Below are 23,929 nucleotides of genomic sequence, written 5' to 3'. Positions count from 1 at the left end.
TCATGGTTTCCACAAAAATATTAAGCAGCACGATTGTTTTCAACATTGGCAATAATACAAAATGTTTCTTGCGCAGCAAATCAGCATATTCTAATGATTTCTGAAGGATGTGACACTGGAGTAATGATGCTGAAAATTCAGATTTGATCATAGGAATAGATTGCATTTTAAAATATAAATAGAAAACAGCTATTTTAAATTGCACTATATTATTTTCGTTTTTATTGTATTTTTGGTTAAATAAATGCAGCCTTAGTATGCATAAGAGACTATATCACATAAAAATAAATCATACCAACCCCAAACTTTTGTACATTTGTGCTATGAAATTTGTACATTTGTAAACCGCACACTTGTAGATTCATTTAAACAACTAAATTTTTTTCTATACTTTTACTTCTGTATATAGTGCATTATTGAATTTTCTGTTTTTCTTATATTAGAGTTATATTCCATCTCTACGGTGTAATTCCTATGTATGTCTGCACGTTCTTCTGCACTGAAAACTCCTGTCATCAAGTCAAATTCCTTGTGTTGGTAAATACACCTGGTAATAAATCCCTTTCTGACTTCTGATATTATTTTATGTGCTTGTGCCATCTTTCAAAATAAATAAATATATGCATAAATTAATGCCACTTGCTTCAATAATTTGTTTTCCATTTCAATGGCGTTTCTACATTTTTCAGTGTTCAGAGTGGACTATTCTTATCACTTTAACTGGAGATCAAGGCTCAACACAAGAGAACACCTGCACTCTTTCAACCTTTTCAGGCAGAGTTCTGCGGATTCAGTTTTCCTAGAAGCCTAATTTGCTGGCAAAGTCAAAGATTGCCTACAGTGTACAACAGATATGAACCAAACTAGTCTGCTATAAATATACCAAGACTTTATACTTTATCTATTTTGATAAAGTTTAACGGATGGCATTACCTGTGGACGTGCAACACATGACAGTTTGAAGAGAATATTACAAGAATTGTTAATAAGTGTCATTGCATTCACAGCATAAACACATCTCAGCAGAAACAGTGGAAGCATGAGCCCAAAATACGTCACACCCATATTTGATTGTTGAACAATTAATTTTAAAACCATGGCTTGATTGCTCAATGAGGTTCGGGTTTGGAGAGTCAAACCTTTATAGGCCTTTTGCTTTTTGCACAGGGGAATTGTGCATAAATGTACATATTTACGGTTTGCATACCTGTATGATTGATTTGTATAGCTGCACCAGCCAAGTAGGGGTGTACATATACTTTTGGCCATGCAGTGTATAGTGACAAAAGCATTGCGACTAACAATAAAACTGAAGCATCATCACAGATATGAATGCATTGACTCTCAATGGCTAGTCGATCTTACCCTCAGCGTCAGTGGGTCTGGGGCTGGTCTCGGACTCTTGGTCCTGTTGGGTCTTGCACGCTTGTGAGTCCAGCTGCTGTATCATGGAAGGGCAGATTTCCTGCAGGCCTCGTTCATCTATACGGGACTGTTCGCTCATCCCATACGCTGCCAGAGTGTCTGCAGCCAAGCACTGAGAACAGAGGACAGGACAGAGGTTTGGATTACTGATCACAGAGGAGAAGCTTCAGTTACAGCATTGAGTTTGTGCCGGAGCGGTCACAGCACAGCATAGAAACCATAGATCTGACTTTGAGGTCTAACAGTGTCATATCTCAAGGTCATACTGAGGATTATGGTTAAAAGTGTTGAAAACATATCCTATAATAACTCTCTGAAGAAAGAGGGTGTTTACAAAAAGATACATCTGTAGTCGAAATTAATGCATTTTAAGGCGAGACACTGCAGGTGAACAGGGTAAAAAAAACAACTAATATTTATCGCCTTACCTAGTTTATTGATTACACTGATAATTGCAAACATTTTCTGTATTACAAGTTTTCTAAAATGTTATGTTTAAATATGCAAATGAGGCATTATTTAATGAAACATGCACTAATTTGCATTCATTTCTAGTACAAAAATCTAAACACTGGATGAAGTCCGTTTCAAAATGTTGATTTTTTTTAGTTTTTACAGAGGGAATTTTGGGTCTCTCATTTTGTCACTCCATAATTCAGAAAATACTATATTTTCACAATTTTGGGAGGATTAAAATGTTGTATATAATCAAGCAAATTATATATGAACAAATCCCTCTGTAAAAACTTTGAGGATAGAGACAGGAATGGTGTGTGTAAGTGCTACTGAAGAGGAGATTTATGGCTCAGTGTAGGAGAAAAAACTCATTTTGAGAAAACGGCCTTTAAAAATATGTATTGTAATAGCAATCTATTGACACGAATAGATGGAGTGCTATAAAAGAAACACTTAACAGTGTCTTTAGGATGTTTTCTTTCCACTAGTTTGAAAAAAACACTTAAAATTAACAGGTGCATGAAAAACCTGTGTTTTTGCCTGCAGTGTCTCCCCTTAAATTTGAAACTGAGAAACTTGCAATCAAAATACAAATTAAGAACAATTAAATATACTCTTATGACATTAACTTTTAGTATGCATTTTTAAAAAACTAAATATTTACAAAAATTAGTCATTCATTAAATTTAATGAAAAAGTTAGAACTTAATCATAGGTCAATTTAGGACACAACTGTTGCCAAAAATAAGCTAAAATTCAAGAAAAAGCTGTGAAGCATGTAATTTTATGTATTGAATAAACTCAAACAATCTTCAAGGGACAAAAAAAGACATGCAGATATTCCACTTGCAGTCCTTGCAAATGTCACACAGTCTTATAGTAAATGCTCTCTGTGGAGGAAAAATAATGACTCAATATGGCCTTTTATCATTGTGGACAAACTGATAAAGTACAACGTGAGACTCTTTTTCTAACTTGCACCTTGAGAGGTGGCACAAGAGATAATGCCTCTGATAAAACACTTAATGACATGAGTACACAGATGCTAAACCAAAGACAAATATTTCTGGCTTTGCACTTGCTCAGCACTGGATTTATGGATTTATGCACTAAATGGCCACACACATATATGCTACTGTTCAAAAAAAGTTTTTTTTATTATTATTATTATTATTATTTACAAACTTTTATGTGGTGCACTTTCTCCAGCCCATGTTCACCGTGCAAATTGAGCAAAGAAAAGAGCTGGTGAATTGAATTGTACGTGATATTGAAAGTAAAGTAAAAAAAGTAAAGTAAAGTCGTGACGTATTGTCAAGTATGGTGACCCATACTCGAAATTGGTGCTCTGCGTTTAACCCATCCAAGTGCACACACACAGCAGTGAGTAGTGAACAAATGCACACACACACACACACACACACCGTGAACACACACCCGGAGCAGTGGGCAGCCATGCTGCGGCGCCCGGGGAGCAGCTGGGGGTTCGGTGCCTTGCTCAAGGGCACCTCAGTCGTGGTATTGAGGGTGGAGAGAGCGCTGGACATTCACTCCCCCCACCTACAATCCCTGCCGGCCGGGGACTCGAACCCGCAACCTTTCGATTACGAGTCCGACTCTCTAACCATTAGGCCACGACTTCCCAAAGTGGACTTGACCCTCTGTTTAGTAGTGATATAGTGTATCAGTCTAAATTTAATTTCACACTAGTGTTGTAGGAAGCCAAACAATTACCTTACAACAATAATAACAATATTTTTATATTATTATTACTCATATGACAGTAATAGCCTTATATTGTAAAACAACTGCACTGTAAATAGTGCTGTCAAACGATTAAGCGCATCCAAAATAAAAGTTTTTGTTTACATAATGTGTACTTTGTATATTTATTATGCATGTATAAATGTATACACATATTTTGAAGATATGTACATGTATATATTTATATTCATATAAATATGTATTAAATATATAAACATAACATATTTATGGACACACATTCTCCAACGGCATGGTGATGTTTCATGTGATTCAACGACGTTTAAATAATTAGAAATACTTAATGTTTATAAATGATTCACGGCACAGGTTTATTAACGTTTTACGTTACAAATCTAGTGAGATAACACACAGTTTTCCAGATGAACGTCAGCTCACCTCATATGCCTTCTTTTGCTTTTCCTCTCTCCTTGCATTCTTCTTATGTCAGTCTCTTAGATATTATAATTTGGAATAATAAGCAATTAGTTAAGAGACCCTAAAATAAAGTGTTACCGGATCCTTGTATAGTTTCCAGAATCTTTTCAATTTTTTTCCACAGAGAGAAATATTTTATCAACAATCTAGAAAGGTTAATGTCTATTGTTTGGATATATAATGTTCACTACAAGGATAAAAAAATAAAATAATAGCATAAAATGAAAAACCTAAAATGGGTTCACAAAAAAATGCAGTAAAAAAGGATTGGGATTTATTTCCCCCAGCATTTCTAAATGCGTCTTGATTTTCATATTCAAATGCATATGTAATAGAAGTCATTGTATACGGAACAAAGTAGCCATGTGTTTTTGTGTGCAATAAGCAGCCAATCAGGAGGCAAGAGAGTTCAAGAGCCAGTTAGATGTGTGAAAATACACCCTGGGCAACAAATGCATATCAAGTCCTACACGCTGTCAAATCTTCTGTCGCCTTCTTGACTCACCTGAGATGCATTGGTTTTGGCGGGCTGTGTTTGTGCATCATGGTCTCCACTCTGGCCTCTGTTTAAGTGCATGAGGAGCGCTCGGAGCTGAGGGACGGAGATGCTGGTGTTGTCTCCATAGCGTGTCAGCAGCTCCTGAAGGACTTGCGCAGGAGACGGTCCATCCTGACCACTGACATCTCCTATTGGCCACTGCAGCAGGCCTAGGGTCAGGGTCAGGCCAATGGTCAAGGTCAGCTGTCTGCAGCCATTGGCTGGTCTCAGGGTCATGACTCGGCCAGCAACACGTCGAGCTCTACATAGACATACAGTACACAGAGACATGAGAAAATTAGGCAAATTAATGACAATTACATGTCTTTAACCATACACTAAACAGCCATCAAATAGTCTATCTTTCAGAGAAAGATCTAATCCTCACACAGCCAATCAAAACGAACATGATTTACTTGCTAAATAAATGTTCATAGGCACACGTTATTAAAAAAACCAATGGTATAGCCAAATAGCAATCAGGTATTGTTTTAGCAGACCTGCATTTCAATTGGACTCCATTCTATGTGCTTTAAGTAGACAAAGTACAGTAAAAGATTTTTTTGTTTTAAAAACTGAAAAAAAAAAAAAAAAGGTAAAAATGTCTCTAATAATATAAAACGGAAACATTAACCACTGGACAGAATATGAAAATATGAGTCTACTGTGTACGGTCCATGACAGGCCTTAACCTGTGTTACTGTTAACTAAAACAAATATTAAAACAATTAAAAACAGTGTTTATTAATTTAAATAAAAAAATACAAATGTCGCCTTGGCAACTAACTGAAACGAATTAAGACCTAAAACTTAACTGAAATAAAAAAAAAATTAAGAAAAAAATTTAAAATGAATTAAAATAAAAGCTAATTCTAAATATAAATAATTACTATAATAGTATGTAATATGAAAATAACACTGGCCTCAACCACCCTCAATACCAGCTAAATATTTCCACAATATCTCTATTATTTCAATACCAGCTAAATATTTCCACAATATCAACTATCTATAATAGTGTGTGTGTTCTATTTTTAATACGGCAAAATCAGAAAGCATAACATGAAATTACATTTTTACTTGAGTACATGGGCAACTATTTATCAAATGTAAGCTGCTACTAGTTTAACCAGCCTTTGATAGCAACACCAAGGTCATGGCTTTGATTGCCAGGGAAAGCAAGAACTGATAAAACGTGTACCTTGAATGAAATTTAACTCTCTTTGGACCATTACAGAAGGTCTCCATCGATACGCTTGTTTGTCAAGTCTCACGTATCACTGTTTCCGGATGCGAGCGCTCCATCAAATGCAAAAAGCCAACAGCACCCAGTGCTAATATACACTCACGGTGTACTGTAATACTAATAAACTGACATAAAACACACTAACCTTCATCACCATACCGAAACAACAGATGGCCAGACAATGATTTGTCATTTATTAATCATTAATATTGGTTGTCTGAGGATCCCTGAGACTAAAATGTGAGCTTTTAAAAGCTTAACTAAATCTGTGATGAGAATAAATACTTCTCATAAACAGCTATTGAGATATAGTCTTCTCAATGGAAATGGGTAAAGGCTGGAACCAGAAACAGTTTTCCAAGACTTGACGTATGATTGCGAGGCAAACAGAACACAGGTTTCCTTCAAACAGAGACAAATTATTCAAGCACTTCTTAAAAGACACTGGGACTCTATGTCTGCGAATGTCCTGATGCATGAAAGGCCAGATGTTTTTTTTTTTAACCACGATAAGCAAAGTCCAATTGTAAATGAATGAACTCTTAACATTTGAGTCACAAACACTGGATAATTGGCCCCAGAGGGGGCCCTTCTGAAAAGGTCTCAAAGGCCACTGTTGCAGAGGGGAAGAGAGTAAACCCAAACCAGTCATTACCAAGAAAGTGAAGAAGCCAGGAACAATATGGAAAATTACCATTGTTGAATCTCCTAATGCTAATGACCATCTTTGAGATTTACACAACAGCTGGTTTGAGGATGCCTCTTAAATTTCAGCCATGTTTCAACCAAAAGATATTTAAAAAGAAAATGTTACTTCCAACAGTAAATCCAACAGCATTTTTGATTATGTTTCATATAAAGTGTTACACATACACTATGTACTGAATACAGAGATCTCATGGTGAAATGCAAAAGGGCAAGAACAACAACCATGCAGGAATCTGGAAGCATACCGCTGTCAAAATTAATCAATATCCCTGGATGCGATGGGGATGTTGATGTTCTAAACAAAATATTAAATAAATCTAAATTAATAAAGCATTTATAATTTTCAGCCCTATGTATTCAATATTTTTGGCAACGGCCAATGAATATTCATTGTGATGCATCATGAAAACATTTTGTGTAAGACTATGTTTTTTGTATGTTTCTGTCCACTTTAAATATTCTCACCTGCTTAAATTAATAATTACAAGGTTTGTGAAAATAACAAATGGATGGATTTTGTCTAATACAGTGCCCTCCATAAGTATTGTAACAGTAAAGACAAAATTGCTCTGTTGGCTGTGGAGTCAAGACATTTTGCAAATATGATTAAAAGATGAATATGAGACAAAACTACAGAATGTCACATTTTATTATTAGCCGTTTCAACACACAGATGTTTTACCAAATAAAAAGAACAGCACTTTTAGAGTTCATCCCACTCATTGATGTGAGCAGAAGTATTGGGACAGTTGAACATAGACATCACCAGACTCTTGCTCTCATCCTTTGAAATACTTTTCCCAGCCTTTAATGCAGCCAATCCCAATTGTTGCTTGTTTTGGGGAGTTTCTGCCTTTACTCTCCTCTCCAGCTGCTGAAATTCATGTTCAATCAGATTTAAATCTGGAGATTGACTTGGGCAATCTAAGACTTTCCATTTCTTTGCTCTTATAAATTCCTTGACTGAACTGTCAGGGTGTTTTGGGTCATTTTCCTGATGCAATATGAAGCACTTCCCAATGAATCTGGTGGCATTTTCTTGAATATTGGTAGGCAAGATGGTTTTGTACCCTTCCAAATTCATCCTGCTACTGTCATCATACATTAAGTCATCAGTAAAGTTGAGAGGGCCTGTTCCAGAGACAGCCATGCATGCCCATGCCATGACACCACCTCCACCATGCTTTACAGATGAGGCTGTATGCTTGGGATCATTGCAGTTCCCTTTGTTTCTCCACATTTTTTCTTTCCGATCACTTAGATAAAGGTTCATCTTTGTCTCATCGGTCCATAAACACAGTTCCAAAACTCTTCTGACTCAACTCTAATATTGTCTTTCTATTTGTGGTGCTGGTCAGAGGTTTGTATCTTGCTGTGTAGCATCTGTAATTCTGTGTCAAAGCCTCCTGAGGACAGTAGATTGTCCGTAACAGTAAATTGCTTGCTTTTCTCTCAAAGTCAGCTCCCTCATCTTCATCCTGGTTTGTGTGTGTCATTATCGAATGCAAGATTCAGAATGCAGAAGTAATGGATATAACTGATACGACACATTCCCTGCTTTTAATATCTGAAGAATTAATGCAACAGGACACAGCTGATCACTTAAAGACCTGTGAGGCAACTGCTCCAATACTTATGCTCACATCAGATAGAGGGATGAACTCTAAAAGTGCTGAACTTCTTAGCTGCTAAAACATCTATGTGTTGAATCACCCAATAATAAAATGTGACATTCTGTAGTTTTGTCTCATATTCATCTTTTAATCATATTTGTACATGTCTTGACTCCACAGCCAACAGAGCAATTTTGTTTCTACTTTTCCAATACTTTTGGAGGGCACTGTATATCGTATAAATACGTTTATATTGTTATCGATAGAATTCCAGTTACTACAACCAAAAGAATCAAAGTTCAAATTGCAACAATACGGGTAATTTAAAGTCAGATTTCTCTGTTTACTGTATATCAGATTCAGTGTTAAATGATTAAGACCCATAAACAAAAATACATTTGAATGAACTTCACAATCTTGCCTTTGTATTCAACTTTGTAGTCTGTCTGACACACATGGCTACTCCACGACTCACAGCAGGGTTAAAGAAAGAGCCATTAAGCCTTCACAAAGGACCTTCGAGAACTTGCACTCAAAAACCAGCTGAGACTCACCTTGCTTAACCTTAACTGGCCAGATATTTGGGTGAACATGAAGCCAAGAAAGACAGAGAGCAAAAACAGAGAGCATCTTCGAAAGATCAGACTAAAGCGTGCTTGTGAAACAGAAGTAAAACCTGTTGATTAATGCAAATACTAATTGCCATCAAGTAAATATGAGGAAGTAAATGACAGCTTTTTATAATCCGATTTCATGGACGATATCTGAGAGTTCAAGTTCAATATTTATTCTCCGGCATTATGCGCTCATAATTCTGACTCACGATCAGGGTGTAAATTACAGTGTGGGTGTAAAAGAGCATGAGAATGTTTATCAAAAACAGCAGGGTGTGTGAAGGAGAGATTAACCACACCATGCTGATGCCGGCTGTGGTATGCTGACTACGCTTATGCACGTGGTTTGGAGAGACACAGGAAATATGATCCTCGCTGCCTTATTGATAATATATGAGGGCCACCAAAAGGCAAGATGAGCTTTAGTAGAACAGCACACACTTCTGATCAGCAGACAACTCAACTGCTATTCTATCATCTGTCTGTCGATTCTGTCATAGTATTTTATATTTATACCATCATTTACTCACTCAAAATTAGTTTTAAACCTGAATGAGTTTCTTTCTTCTTCTGAACATAAATGCTATTTTGAGGAACGTGGAAAACCAAACAGTTGCTGGTCCACAGTGACTTCCATAGGATTTCTTTTTCTTTTCTACTATTAAAGTCAATGTGGATCAGCAACTGTTTGGTTACCCACAATCTTCAAAATAACTTCTTTTGTGTTCAGCACATGAAACAAATACAGGTTTGGGACAACATGAGTGAACAAATACTGACTATCCCTTTTATGACAGTTGGCAGCATGTTTAGTTCTGTCCCTTTAAGACCTGCACGCATCTAATATACAGACACGCATCCGTTTCTCTCAACTGTTTACTTTCATTTGAGACATTACCAACTGAGTGAAACATACAGTAAACTTGTGATTCTGTGAAAAACAGCCGATACTGTGTGATGTTAACTTACAATTCTGACTTTTTTCTCAAGTGCGAGATAAAAAAAAAATTTAATTAGAAAAACAGAATTCTGTTTTGAAACAATTGTGACATTCAAATTTGGAATTTTGAGAAGTCATCAGAATTGCGGAATTTTTAAAACGGTGGGTTCATATCACAATTCTGTGTGCATAAGCGGAATTTTTTTTTTTTTGAGAAATAACATGCAATTGCAAGAAACAACGTTACAATTGTGAGAATTAGCTTTTTTCGTTTTTTATTCTGTGGTGAAAACATATCATGCTAGTTTGGCTTATACAAAACTAAATTCTCAGCCCACCTAAAAGCAGCATTTATATTGGAGCAGGCAATCACATCTCGGCGCTGTCACAACAATACACTGATATGATTTGCAGCAGCGGCATTGTATCTCAGATAATGGCAGAGGGTTACAATGACCCCGTCTCAAGAGATCCTTGTGGACTGCTGCTATTTCAGGAGACATGATAAGTCTCAGAGAAGAATGTCTGGTATTCAGTCTAAAGGGAGACTGTCTATAGCCAATGCATCTGCATCAGGAAGGATCAGTAATCATTGAACAGGTCTTTGATGAATTTATAGATTGATCACATCTCAGAGGTCACTCAAAGCTTTGAGAGAAAAAAAAAAGATTCTTCAATGGCATTATTAAACTTTGAGATCCATCCTGTGCCCAAACCAGCATAAATCAATATAATGCAAGTTTATGATCATTACGGTCTTTGATAGATTTGGGCTGAGAGAGTTCAACAAATAATAAATAATAATTAATAATTTATATAAAACTGACATTTAAGATATTAAAGACTTTTTATGACCTTAAATTTGATGTAATTGATTTAAAAATATTTTAAGGACCTGCAGGAGAAATATTATTATTCATGTGTGCTCAGAATACATTATACAAGCATATTTACAAATTAACATTTATTTGTTAAACACAATTGTTTCTCACAGTAAAGGCTTAAGCCTAGACCCAGACTAAAATGTGAGTCTGAGCCGTTTAACCTGTAGGAAACTTGCACTGACAGATAAAATATATCATGCCCTTATTTTGTCTCAAGATGCACACCAGTAAGGTTTTTAAACATTGCACGTTTATTAAATTACTTAAAACTCCTAATTGAGCTATGGCCTACTCCTGGCTTAGTCTAAACCCTGTCTGTGAAACCAGGCCTATGATACCTAATGCATTAGTCACTGATGATTTTTTATTTACCTGGAAGTAAGCACAGTGCAGTGTTAATGTTCAGACTATGTATTTACAATGTTTTAAGAGGCTGACAATAATAAATATTCTTATTAGGAATAAGACTGAATCGTTTTTTTTTTTACATAATGGTGGTACTTGGAAAGCCAAATATTTTTTGAGGTGGTACTTGGTGTAAAAAGTTGAGAACCACTATATTAGAGGGTTCAAAGGGGACCACATAACAGGAATTACTCTCCTAATATACTGTTTGTGTACACATACATAAATACATTTATTTAAAATTAGATTAAAATATGAAAAGTCATGAAAATAACTATCAATCTATCCAAGTACTACTTGTTCGAGGAAGTCTGCTGACTGATGTCTCGGTCGTGGCAAAAGCTCATCTCACATAACAACTAAAAACAGACATGACTCAGAACAATATGTTTATTCAAACCATCATTCAATTAGTTCAGGTTTAGCTACTGCCTTAACTCATTTTAAAGATCTGAAACTTGTTGTTTTACCAAATAAATCAATTTTGTTCCTTAATTTTATTGCTTAAGTCTTAAAAAAAATACATTTCATTCAGATTCACAATTGTACAATGACGCAAATAAGCCAGAGGCTTTTTAACGACCCATTAAACGTCCACTGAATGTCTCTAGATTAGGAATGCAGACTAACTTGCACACTAGTGGAAAAAAAAGAGAGCAAATCTTTCCACTTGACAGACATCTTCGCTCTGCTGATGTGGCAGCTTTCATAGTATGACTCAGGTGAAAACCACAAGAGAGGTCCTTATCAACAACTAGACACCTGTCGTCAAGCAGAATACACAATCGACGGAAAGAGGTTATGAAGGAAAGCACGTGAAAGCCCTTCAAAGTTCAGCAGAGGAAGTGCGTACTATGCCTTTAAGGAAGCTGTACTATAATACTCTTTGCTCTGAAACAACCCGATCTAGCCAAATATGAGAAAAGCAGTTTAAGCACCAGTGCGTTGGGTTGAATTAGCATTAAGACTACACTTTATGCTTTATACTTTAGTTTATGTGTATTTAAACACACATTCCTGCTGGCTGCTGAAACTGTTGATAGCTTTGGCTGTGCAAGTAGTACCAATAATCTGTAGTAAAAAAAAATAATGCATGTAGTAAAATATGCCCTCATAGTTCAACCACAAATGAAACATTCATCACAAAATAAGATACTGATGATATCAGACCCTACTGAACCCAGTTCAACTTAAGAAGAATAATAAATATCTTCTTTTGAGTTCCACAGAAAGTCATACAGGTTTGTAACGACATTCGAGTGAGTAAATAATTATTGCACTTTAATGTTTACATATTAAAATGTTAGAGAACTAGGCCAACACTTGTGTGTGCATAAAATAATACTCCAAATCCTGTGGCTCACTGAAGAATTTGTTCTCATACTCCGGTAAAAAGAAGTCAAGTGCTTAAGACACGCAATGCAATCAAAACTTGTTATGATGCAGAAAGGCAAGATACTACTTGTACTGCTGAACAAACCCTCTTGAAGGTTATGAGGAAATTGAGAGCTATGACTGGTAAAGTAGATTTGCTGACTGCTGACAACTTGAATACTGTTGCTGGCAAGACCTAGACTCCTTCTGCAGACAGCTGCATCATTCAAAGCAAATATTAATATTTTTGGAACGGCCACTAACTCTCATATTCACACAGTTAATCAACTTTGTTGAATGCATATGTTAAAATCAGCTTTACCTGTTGCTCATCTACTTTCTACAGAAGTCGTTCTTCGGCCCTAAACAGCTGGCTCAGCTGACACACAGTCCAGGACGCTTCGAATGTCCAAGGCCTCAGTGATCAAAGCCCCTTTATACAATGAGGTTAACAGAGGCACAGTAATTGAATCATCAGACCTGTCATTAAAGAATACGACGTAATGCCAGAGAGCACTTCCCCTCAGCTCGTGGGGGCATCCTCAGAAATAATTACCACCAACAAACAGCATTAATTATACCCTCACCTAACCACTAAGCTGGAAAGATGGATAACAAGCAGTTTTGCTGCTTTCCACACTACGTCAAACCTGACAGGCCTCCGAGGATTTTGTGAGAATGTTTTGGCCACTAAAGATACGTCAGAGGAGTAATCAATAAGGTGACTACTATAATCCCTGTTATCTTTATTTTTATATCAGAGAACAGATAATACACATTCTCTTACATTTCAATATAAATCAAGAGTTTTTAGTCACAACAAGTTATCATTTTATTATTATAATGGTTCTCATACATTTTTGACCAATGAATTTCCAAAATTATTCCAGTTCCTCATCCTGTTAAAAGTAAAAAATATAATAAATAAATAAAAACTATATAGGTGCCAAAATATATTAGGAGGAAAAAAATACATCCACTGTAAATTATAAATCATTATATTCTCTACAAAAAATCCCATATTAATTTATTACACTTTTGTATTCCGTGACCTCAGGAAACACATTTTATTATTATAATTTATTATTATTATTATTATCAACACTATAAGTCAATAGCAATACTTTAGTAATATTTCAAAATAACTTTGATAAATTGATATCGGTCAGGTGAGTTATTTGTGAAAAGTTTTACATTTTGTATAATTTTACCTATTGAAGCGCACATTTTTGGTTTTCATATTTTTTAAGTATGTCAAATGTTCATTTTACATTGTGTCTGTTTTATTTGCCACCACTAAATTGCTTTATATCTACATTATATAACCATCTTCCACCTCTATATCTATCTGTTTTAGCAATAGCCATATAAACCTGCATAATAACACCATTACACTGTATAACGCTTAACAAGTTAACAGTTCATGTACAGAATTAACGTAACATTACTATATTATTATCATTATTATATCACACCATGGAAAATCCAAAATAGCCAAACAACACACTTCATATCTATACTGCATGTCAGAGGGACAGAACTGGATAAAGCTAGCTAACTTTCTAAATATTATCATCTTACATCAAACAGACATGATTCACCTATTTAAGACAACAAATAAATCAAGTTCACAACAATGTCTGACTCTTTTATGTGTCCCTGGAGCGCAAAAGCAGTCTTAAGTAGCACGGTTATATTTGTAGTCAAAATGATCATTTTTTTCTTTTATACCAAAAATCATTAGGATATTAAGTAAAGATCATGTTCCATAAATATATTTTATAAACTTCCTACCATAAAAATATCAAAACCTAATTTTTTTATCAGTAATATGCATTGCTAAGGACATAATTTGAACAACTTTAAAGGTGATTTTCTCAATGTTTTGATTATTGTGCATCCTCAGGTTCCAGATTTTCAAATAGTTGTATCTCAGACAAATATTGTCCAAACCATACAGCAATGGAAAGCTTATGCATTCAGCTTTTAGATGATGTCTAAAACTCAATTTAAAAAAATTGACCCTTATGACTGGTTTTGTGGTCCAGGGTCACATAATAATAATAGATGCAACGCAGGACCTAAAAAGACGCGAGTAAGTACTGACGCATGTCTGTGCGGATCATGATAAACATCACATCACCTCTGCTAACAACAGGCCAGTGTCTGTCTCCAGCATCAGACCCGATCCTCACGGAGCTGATGCGCTGCCTGTAACACGACTGAACCTCGGTAAAAGCAGCACACTGACGTGGTTCGTGTTTAATGGTTAGCCGGCTAGCTGAGTTCATGAAGAAAAGATGCCGCTCACCAAATTTGAGAGTTCTTGATCTGTCGACGCGTGACAGGTCCGTTATCTGACAGTCCAGAATGAACGGAGAGACGTGAGGTAACACGTTTAAAAACGAGACCGGATGGCTTTCTCTTTTTTTCTGTCTTGACCCATTCACAAGACAGCGGCGTGTAACTAACACGCAGGGCGGGGGGAGATGGCGTCATTAGTCAGCGCCGCCCAGAGAAATTACGAATGCTACTTAATATTCAGCAGCCAACGCTGCCATTGGAAGGCGAGAACGTACCTTATTGAATATTCATTAGACACGCATGTTTTTTTTTAGCCAGTCTGCTTTGCGAAAGCACCAGCCTTACAAAGGTCAAGAGAGTTTGGATTATATTTTAATACTTTGATTCGTGAGCTCTTCAACGCTCTCAATATTTAATAAATTAGATTAGAAAGTAGATGGAAGTACTGTCTTGAGTATGTTAATATAGTCTACAAGACAAAAAATAGCTGAAATTATTAAAATAACCCCTTTCAAAAGTGCTTAATACTGTATGTGGTTACTGGATGATCCACAGCTGTTTCTTTTTGTGATGGTTGTTCATGAGTCCCTTCACCGTTCTTCAGAAAAACCCTCCACGTCCTGCAGATTTTCCAGGATATGCTTCATATTTGAACCCTTTCCAGCAGTGACTGTATCCATCTTTTCACACTGAGGACAATCGCAGGACTTAATTAGAATCAGAATGAGCTTTATTGCCCGCCAGGTGTGTTTACACATACGAGGAATTAATTTTCTTGACAGAAGCTTCCACAGTGCAACAGGATGAGTGACAGATATAAAAATAAAACATGTAAATAAGGAGTAACACTATACACATTGACAGTTGTATGTACAGGTATTATGTGCAAATTCAAAATGTAAACTAAGTATGTGTGTTAGATAAATAAGTGTATAATAGTGTCGTGTGTTCCACAACAAAAACATTTAACTATTAAAAAAGGTTCAAACATTCACTGATGCCCCAGAAGAACACACGATGCATTAAGAGCCGGGGCGTGAAAACAGCATGAGGATGTCCAAATTTTTCTTATTTTGTTGGAATATTATTTTTTCCCATTTAGTACTGCCCTTCGGAAGCAACAGAAGATACTTGCATGTTTCCCGGAACGAATGGCTGAAGAAAAACAAAATGAAGACTTTGGAGTGGCCTAGTCAAAGTCCTGAATCCTATTGAGATGCTGTGGCATGACCTTAAAAAGGCGGTTCATGCTCGAAAACCCTCCAATGTGGCTGAATTACAACAATTCTGCCAAGATGAAATGACCACAGATAATAATTTTGATGTACTCTGCCTGACTGAAACCTGGATTAAACCAAATGAATATATTGGTCTAAATGAGTCTACTCCACCAAGCTACTGTTATAAACATGAGCCCCGTCAGACTGGTGTTTCAACAATATATAGTGATATTCTCAATGTTACTCAGAAAACAGGATACAGGAGGTTTAACTCATTCAAGTCAAGTCAAGTCACCTTTATTTATATAGCGCTTTTTACAATGCAAATTGTGTCAAAGCACTGCACAATATCAAGAAAGGAAAATAATGTGTCAATAAGTTTAAATAGTGTCTTTGCAATCAGGTCGACGATATCTCTGGAAATGAAGCGTCCCCAACTGAGCAAGCCAGAGGCGACAGTGGCAAGGAACCATCGGTGACAGAATGGAGAAAAAAACCTTGGGAGAAACCAGGCTCAGTCGGGGGTCAGTTCTCCTCTGGCCAAACAAACCAGCAGTTCAGTTCCAAACTGCAGCAAGTCAGATTGAATGGGCTCAGCTGGTTCCAGTGGTCTTTTCCGATGGCTGTCTAAGTGGCGGGGTCCTCAATGGGGATCTGTCTCTGGCGTTCATCCAGGTGTCTGGCCTCTGCCTACGATCAGGGACACATACGTCATCTCCCGGCGCTGATCCTCCATCTCAGGTGTTTGGTCATCTCAGATCATGTAATGGTTGGATCCAGACTGAAGTTCTGTAATTCCTAGCAAAGTCCACTAAAGGAGGTAGAGCTTTTTCACATTTGGCTCCCAAACTCTGGAATAGCCTTCCTGATAACGTTCGGGGTTCAGACACACTCTCTCTGTTTAAATCTAGATTAAAGACACATCTCTTTAGCCAAGCATTCACATAATGAATCTTATAATCTTGTACTGCAGTTCAAATGTACATTATTATTATTATTATTTAGCTTGGGTTGAACAAATCATTTTTGCTTAGATGGAACAGCAGCTACGCTAATTATGTCTCTATTTGTTTCTCTGTTTCTGTCACGGGATTAACATCCCATGGTAACTAGGAATTACAGAAGCTTCAGTCTGGATCCAACCCTTAAATGATCTGAGATGACCGAACACCTGAGAAACGATGATGCAACCCCTCAGAGGACCTCAGAGGATGCCACCGCTCAGACAACATACAGAATTACCATATTTTGCCATAAGTTAAATATATTAAGGTTCTGCAATATATAAATAGATTGTGGAAACGTAATTTCCTGTAGAGCTGCTTTGCAACGATTTATATTGTAAAAAGCACTATACAAATAAACTTGAACTTGAAGATGAGTGGGCCAAAATTCCTCCACAGCGCTGTAACCGACTCATTGCAAGTTATGGCAAACGCTTGATTGCAGTTGTTGCTGCTAAGGGTGGCCCAACCAGTTATTAGGTTTAGGGGGCAAGCACTTTTTCACACAGGGCCATGTGGGTTTGGATTTTGTTTTCCCTTCATAATAAAAAACCTAATTCAAAAACTGCATGTTGTGTTTACGTGTTATCTTTGATTAATATTTAAATTTATTTGATGATCTGAAACATTAAAGTGTGACAAACATGCAAAAAAAATAAAAAATCAGGAAGGGGGTCAACCCTTTTTCACACCACTGTAGTCATTCAGTATATAGGACGAATTAGAATTCAGACACAACTATGAGCTCATGATACAATTATTAAACCACATGACCTCATCATATTGCACTTTAAATTTAGTTAAGTGCCATGCAGTTATGATCTTGCACATGAATAATGGTTGCATTTTGAACTGTAATTTCTGTACACAGCTGATGTGTTTGGCTGGGTAGAGCTCCAGCTGTGTTTTAGGAGCTTGTTCAGATGGTGCTAGATTGCTTGAAACAAGTGGCAAGTGACAGGAAATGGCTTTGAGCAACCCAGAGGGATGCTTCTGCTCCATACGGGTTACATGGGGCACCTGACACTTTTCAACACACGACGGCTATCATTCTACAGTCACAATGATTGTGACTGACAACCTATGACACTGGGATATGGGTGAAACCTCTGCTGAGCAGAAGGTTCTGACTTATTCAATTAAACATTTTGCTGCTAGTTTTTGCATTAAATTTTAGCCAGTTTAAAAGTGATAATTAAAACACTGACATCTATTGGAAACAAATATATCGCTATTAATACCAAATTTCCATTGAACCCTAGTGCAAAGTGTCAGAATTTGCATGATCTAAATTTACTTTAGATTTACAGGAGACATACATTTTCAACTTTATTCCTTTTTCAATGCATTATTCCTCAACAGATCCTTTGTTACTAAATGCTCAATTGGGGAGTAATGCAAATCTTGAGAAGTTGATGTGGAATGTTAATGCATTTTTTGTACTTATGTTGAGAGTCAGCTGCCCAGAAACAAATCACACTGTTTTCAAAAATAGCAGCATTTTTCTGTTCCTTTGGGCTTTTAGAATGAGGGAAAGGATGGAGGTTTCATTTGTTAACCTTAGTTAATGCATTAGCTAAAAACAACCAACTATGCACAACATAAGAATTTATTTGCATAAACAGACAACACCATTTTTTTGTAACTTTCAAAAATCATGTTTTTTATTATGCTATCATGTTTTATTGTGTTAGCTAGTATTTTTAGTAACACTATTTTAAGGTGTCATAATACAGAGTAATTACATAAGTACTTAGATTAGATTAGATTCAACTTTATTGTCATTTATGCAGAGTACAAGTACAGAGCTAATGAAATGCAGTTAGCATCTAACCAGAAGTGCAAGAATATAGTGTTTTATATACATATAAGTGCAGAGTAAGTGAATATATGATTTACAGAATATACAGTGGAATTGCTATATACAGTATTGAGCAGAGTATATACAGAATATGAAGTAGGAATGCAATGTAGGGATTGTATGTACATTATGAACAGAGCAATGTAGATTATATAGATTACAGATTATATATACACATTATGAACAGCAGAAACGTGAGAACAGTGGTAATGAATAAATATAGCTGGATGAGTGTGCAAAGTATTGATAGAACAATGTATTCTATGCAAAATAGCAGTAGTGCAATATTTTATAGAAATAGTTTACTGTGCTTGTACAGTAACAACTTTAAACAGTTTATAGTGTAATGACTTTGACAATGTGCAGTCTGTGCAAAATATGAGTAGTGCAAATGCATGTGTGTAAAGTACTGTGACCAGTGCAGTAATAAGCAGGTGCAGGTTAGATTGGTGGTGTGGCGTTCAGAAGTGTCACAGCCTCGGGGAAGAAGCTCTTCCTGAGCCTACTAGTGCGAGAGCGGAGGCACCTGTAACGCCTGCCGGATGGAAGGAGGGTGAAAAGTCCATGGTTAGGGTGAGAGGCATCCTTGATGATGTTTCTTGCCCTGCCCAGACAGCGCTTATAATAAATGTTCTCAATGGAAGTTAACTGGGTGCCGGTGATCCGTTGAGCAGTTTTCACCACCCGCTGGAGTGCTTTGCGGTCAGATGCGGAGCAATTGCTGTACTATACTGAGATGCAGTTCGTGAGTATGCTCTCAATGGTACAGCGGTAGAATTCCACAAGGATCCTGGGATTCAGGTGAACTTTCTTAAGACTCCTTAAGAAGTAAAGGCGCTGCTGTGCCTTTTTGACCAGAGTAGAGGTGTTATGGGACCAGGTGAGGTCATCAGAGATGTGGATGCCAAGGAACTTGAAACTCGACACACGCTCCACTTCAGCTCCGTTGATGTAGATGGGTGTGTGTGCATGACTCCTAGTCCGCCTGAAGTCCACAATGATCTCCTTTGTCTTCTGGGTGTTTAGCTGTAGATTATTGGTGGCACACCATACAGCCAGGTGCTGCACCTCATCCCTGTAGGCTGATTCATCGTCATCCTTGATCAGACCTACCACCGTGGTGTCATCTGCAAATTTGATTATGGTGTTGGAGCCATAAACAGGAACACAGTCATGGGTGAAGAGGGAGTACAGGAGAGGGCTCAGTACGCAGCCCTGTGGCACGCCGGTGTTCAGGGTGATGATGGAGGAGGAGAGTTTATCTAACTTGACGGACTGAGGTCTGTTAGTCAGAAAATCTAGAATCCAATTACTTAGTAGTAGCCTTTGTACTTGCATGAAACAAAACAATCTTACCATATAACTAAGTTATGGAACAGCCTGTAATTACAATTTGTAATTATGTAGATGTAATAGGCAGCTACTGTTACACATATGTATGTAACGCCACACCAGCAGAGGGAGCTCTTGCCCTAGTACAGACTGTTACTGCTCCCTCTGCTTCTATGGTTACTTCCTGTTTGGCGGCCATATAAAGAGGGCCATGCCAAACAGGCCTTTGCGAAGTCTTGTTTCCCTGTGTTTGGACATTACTGAGCGTTTTCATTGCCTTGTTTTTGCCTTGCCTGTGTTTCGGACTCTGGATTGTTTTTCTGGTTTTTGATTGTTTGCCGCCTGCCTTGACCATTGCATGTGTTTTCGGTGATCGACCCTGCCTGCCTTGACCACGATCTGTATAATAAAGCTTGCGTTTGGATCTTATCCCTGTTGTCACGCTCCAGTCCTCATTACAGAAGACTTCGCCTACCACAGATCCAGCAGCTTTACCATCAACCATGAATCCTGAGGATTGTCTCGTGCGCCTCCGTCAAGGTGAGCTGCCCATTGAAGATTATGTGGCTAAGTTTTGTGAACTTTCTTACCAGACAGACTTTAAGGAAAGCTTCTTGAAAGACATTTTTCGGTTTGGACTAAGTAAAGAAATATCAAACTTAATGCCACGAAATACCCATCACTGGACTCTTACTCGTTATATCGATTTTGCTTTGTGTTTGAGTGGCTCTGCACTTACTGTGGGGACTGCTGATGAGGAACCCAGCTACCCTCCGGCATCCTCCACACCAGAGTATTCGAACTTCATGTCTGGAATTATTCACGTCACGTCAGAGTCTACACAGCCTGCTCAGGTCATTCCTGCCAAGCCAAGGCGAGCTCACGTCAAGCCTAAGTCTACTCACGTCACGCTTTCCAAGCCACAGTCCGCTTACATCACGTCTGCTAAGCCACAGCCTGCAAATGTTGCGTCTGCCAAGCCAGGACTTACTCACGTCACCTCTGTCAAGCCAAAGCCTGCTAACGTCATGCCTGCCATGCCAAAGCCTGCTAACATCATGCCTGCTAACCCGAAACCTCCCAACATCACGCCTGCCACGCCCCAGCTTGCTAATGTCATGTCTGCTACACCAGGACCTACTCACGTCATGCCAGTTAAGTCACAGTTTACTCCTGTCATGTTTAACACGTCACTGTCTGATTACATATCTACCAACCCAGAGTCTGATAACGTCATGTCTGCTACCCCAGGGCCTGCTCACGTTATGCTGGCTACTCAGGAGATTCTCCATAACATGGCCGCTATTCAAGAGCTCCATCGTAAGATAGCTGCTACACAAGAGTCTCTTGGGAAAATGGCCGCAGTTTTAGAGTCTGCTCACGCCATGCCTGCCCAGCCAGAGCCTGCTCGCGTCATGCCTGCCCAGCCAGAGCCTGCTCGCGTCATGCCTACCCAGCCAGAGCCTGCTCGCGTCATGCCTGCTCACGGCATGCCTGCCCAGCCAGAGTCTACAGGGCCTACTCCCATCACGCCGGAATACCTGGCCAAGATGGCCCCCATGCCTGAGTCCTCTGCCAGGATGGCCACCATGCCTGTGCCTCGCCATGTCACAGCTGTCAATCCAAAAACTGTGTACAAAATGGCCACCATACAAGAGTCACATCACATCTCAGACGATTTTCCACAGTCTTATCAAATCACAGCTGATGTTAAAGAACCAAGTCAAGTCATAACTGCTACCAACAAACCAAGCCTAGCCACAGCTGATCATCACAAATCAAGCCAAGCCACAATTGATCATCACGAGTCAAGCCAAGCCACAATTGATCGTCAGGAGTCAAGCCAAGTCCCAGTTGATCATTGCAAAACAAGCCAAGCCACAATTGATTGCCATGAGGCAAGCACAGCCACAGTTGATCCTCGCGAGTCCAGCCAAGGCACAGCTCTTCAGCCAGAGTCACACCACGTCTCAGTGCTCCAGCCAGAGTCTCTTCACGCCTCAGCTCCTCAGCCAGAGTCTCTTCACGCCTCGGCTCCTCAGCCAGAGTCTTTTCACGCCTCCGCCGAACTGACAAAGGCTGTTACCACAGATTCTAGGTCAGTCCTTCGAGTTCTGATATCCAGTGTGATGGACCCACCACTGATGTCGGTGCGAGAAGCAGGCATTCCCAAGGTCTCAACTCTGGCTGTTACCGAGACTGTTCCCCTGACCTCAGTGCTTCCCGTTAGGGCGGTCGCCATTCTGAGTGTGTGGGCTGCACACTGTGCTCCTGAGGCCTCTCCGGTCCACGAGCCCGTTCCAGTGCCACCAGAGGTGGCGGCTTCGGCTGCAGAACCTCCCGAAGTGGTGGTACCTACTCCCGAATCCCGAGAATCCAGTTCTCAAACAACGGCCCGGTGTGCCGATCCCGTATCCCAAGAATCAAGTTCTCAAATCACAGCCAGGAGTGCCAATCCCGATCCCCGAGAATCCAGCTCTCCAGTCACGGCCAGGAGTGTCGATCCAGATCCCCGAGAATCCTGTTCTCCAGTCACGGCCAGGAGTGCCGTTCCTGATCCTCAAGTGTCCGCGCTGCAAGAGCGCCCTCAAGTGTCCGCGCTGCAAGAGCGCCCTCAAGTGCCCGCTCCTCCTGAACTCACGGTCTACCCTGTCATGGCCACGGAGGCCGTTCTTGAACTCACTGTCTGCCCCGTCACGGCCATGGAGATCGTTCCTGAGCTCTCGCCCTGTCCTGTCACGGCTAAAGAGGCCGCCTGTGAGCTCACGCCCTGTCCTGTCACGGCTAAAGAGGCCGTCTGTGAGCTCACGCCCTGTCCTGTCACGGCCAAGGAGGCCGTCTGTGAACTCACACCCTGTCCTGTCACGGCTCAAGAGGCCGCCTGTGAGCTCTCGCCCTGTCCTGTCATGGCTCAAGAGGCCGTCTGTGAGCTCTCGCCCTGTCCTGTTACGGCTAAAGAGGCCGTCTGTGAGCTCACGCCCTGTCCCGTCACGGCTAAAGAGGCCGTCTGTGAGCTCTCGCCCTGTCCTGTCACGGCTAAAGAGGCCGTCTGTGAGCTCACGCCCTGTCCTGTCACGGCTAAAGAGGCCGTCTGCGAATCCTTGCCCTGCCCTGTCACAGCTATGGAGGCCGTCTGCGAATCCTTGTCCTGCCCAGTCACGGCAATAGAGGCCGTTTGCATATCCTCCTCCTGTCCTACCACAGCCATAGAGACCGTTTACGAACTCTCGACCTGCCCGGTCACGGCCCCTGGGACCAGGGGGACTCTCTCTCTGTGTTGTCTGTCCTTGTTCTCCCCAGATCCCAGTCTCTGTCATGGGTTCCTGCTCGAGTCTGGTGGTTGTCTGCCCCGCCGTGGTGGTCTTATGCTCGGGTCTGGTGGTCATCTGCTCCGCCATGGTGGTCTTCTGCTCAGCCCTGGTGGGCTCTGACCCCGTCTGATCCACCCTGGTGGGATTTGGTCCCGTCTGCTTCGCTCTGGTGGGCTCCAGTCCCATCGTCTCCACCATGGCTTCCTACCCTACCAGCTCTGCTATGGCTTAACCTGTCGACTCCACCATGGACACATGCTCCACTGTACCACAGTTTGCCATTGCTCCATGATCCAGGTCCACTCCCTCTGCATGGACCTGGCCCCTCCATCCCACCCCCTGGTCTACTTCATTCCCACCACCCTCCTGGACTGTTTATTTTTGAGCGCCAGGAGTCGCTCCTTGAGGGGGGGATTCTGTAACGCCACACCAGCAGAGGGAGCTCTTGCCCTAGTACAGACTGTTACTGCTCCCTCTGCTTCTATGGTTACTTCC

General features: G+C 39.6%; 1 protein-coding gene across 3 annotated transcripts in view; it reads right to left on the bottom strand.

Annotated features, from left to right (window-relative positions):
• The window catches only part of LOC306871155 (metal cation symporter ZIP14-like), a 28,494-nt gene extending 13,615 nt beyond the window's left edge, over positions 1-14,879 (bottom strand). For 2 of the 3 annotated variants that reach the window (XM_079418877.1, XM_079418875.1), the window contains exons 1-3: positions 14,714-14,879; positions 4,586-4,880; positions 1,366-1,537 (exon numbers count right to left, since the gene is read on the bottom strand). In XM_079418877.1, the coding sequence (XP_079275003.1) occupies positions 1,366-1,537; positions 4,586-4,855 (442 nt within the window). In that variant the 5' untranslated portion in view covers positions 4,856-4,880; positions 14,714-14,879. Of the gene's footprint in view, positions 1-1,365; positions 1,538-4,585; positions 4,881-14,545 lie in introns of all 3 variants that reach the window. The other variant, XM_079418876.1, reaches the window with a different exon arrangement.
• Positions 14,880-23,929: the final 9,050 nt, after the last annotated feature.

The sequence above is a fragment of the Barbus barbus genome (genome assembly GCF_936440315.1).
Source record: "Barbus barbus genome assembly, chromosome: 6".
Taxonomy (NCBI): domain Eukaryota; kingdom Metazoa; phylum Chordata; class Actinopteri; order Cypriniformes; family Cyprinidae; genus Barbus; species Barbus barbus.
This window is presented reverse-complemented; position numbering and strand designations above follow the sequence as displayed.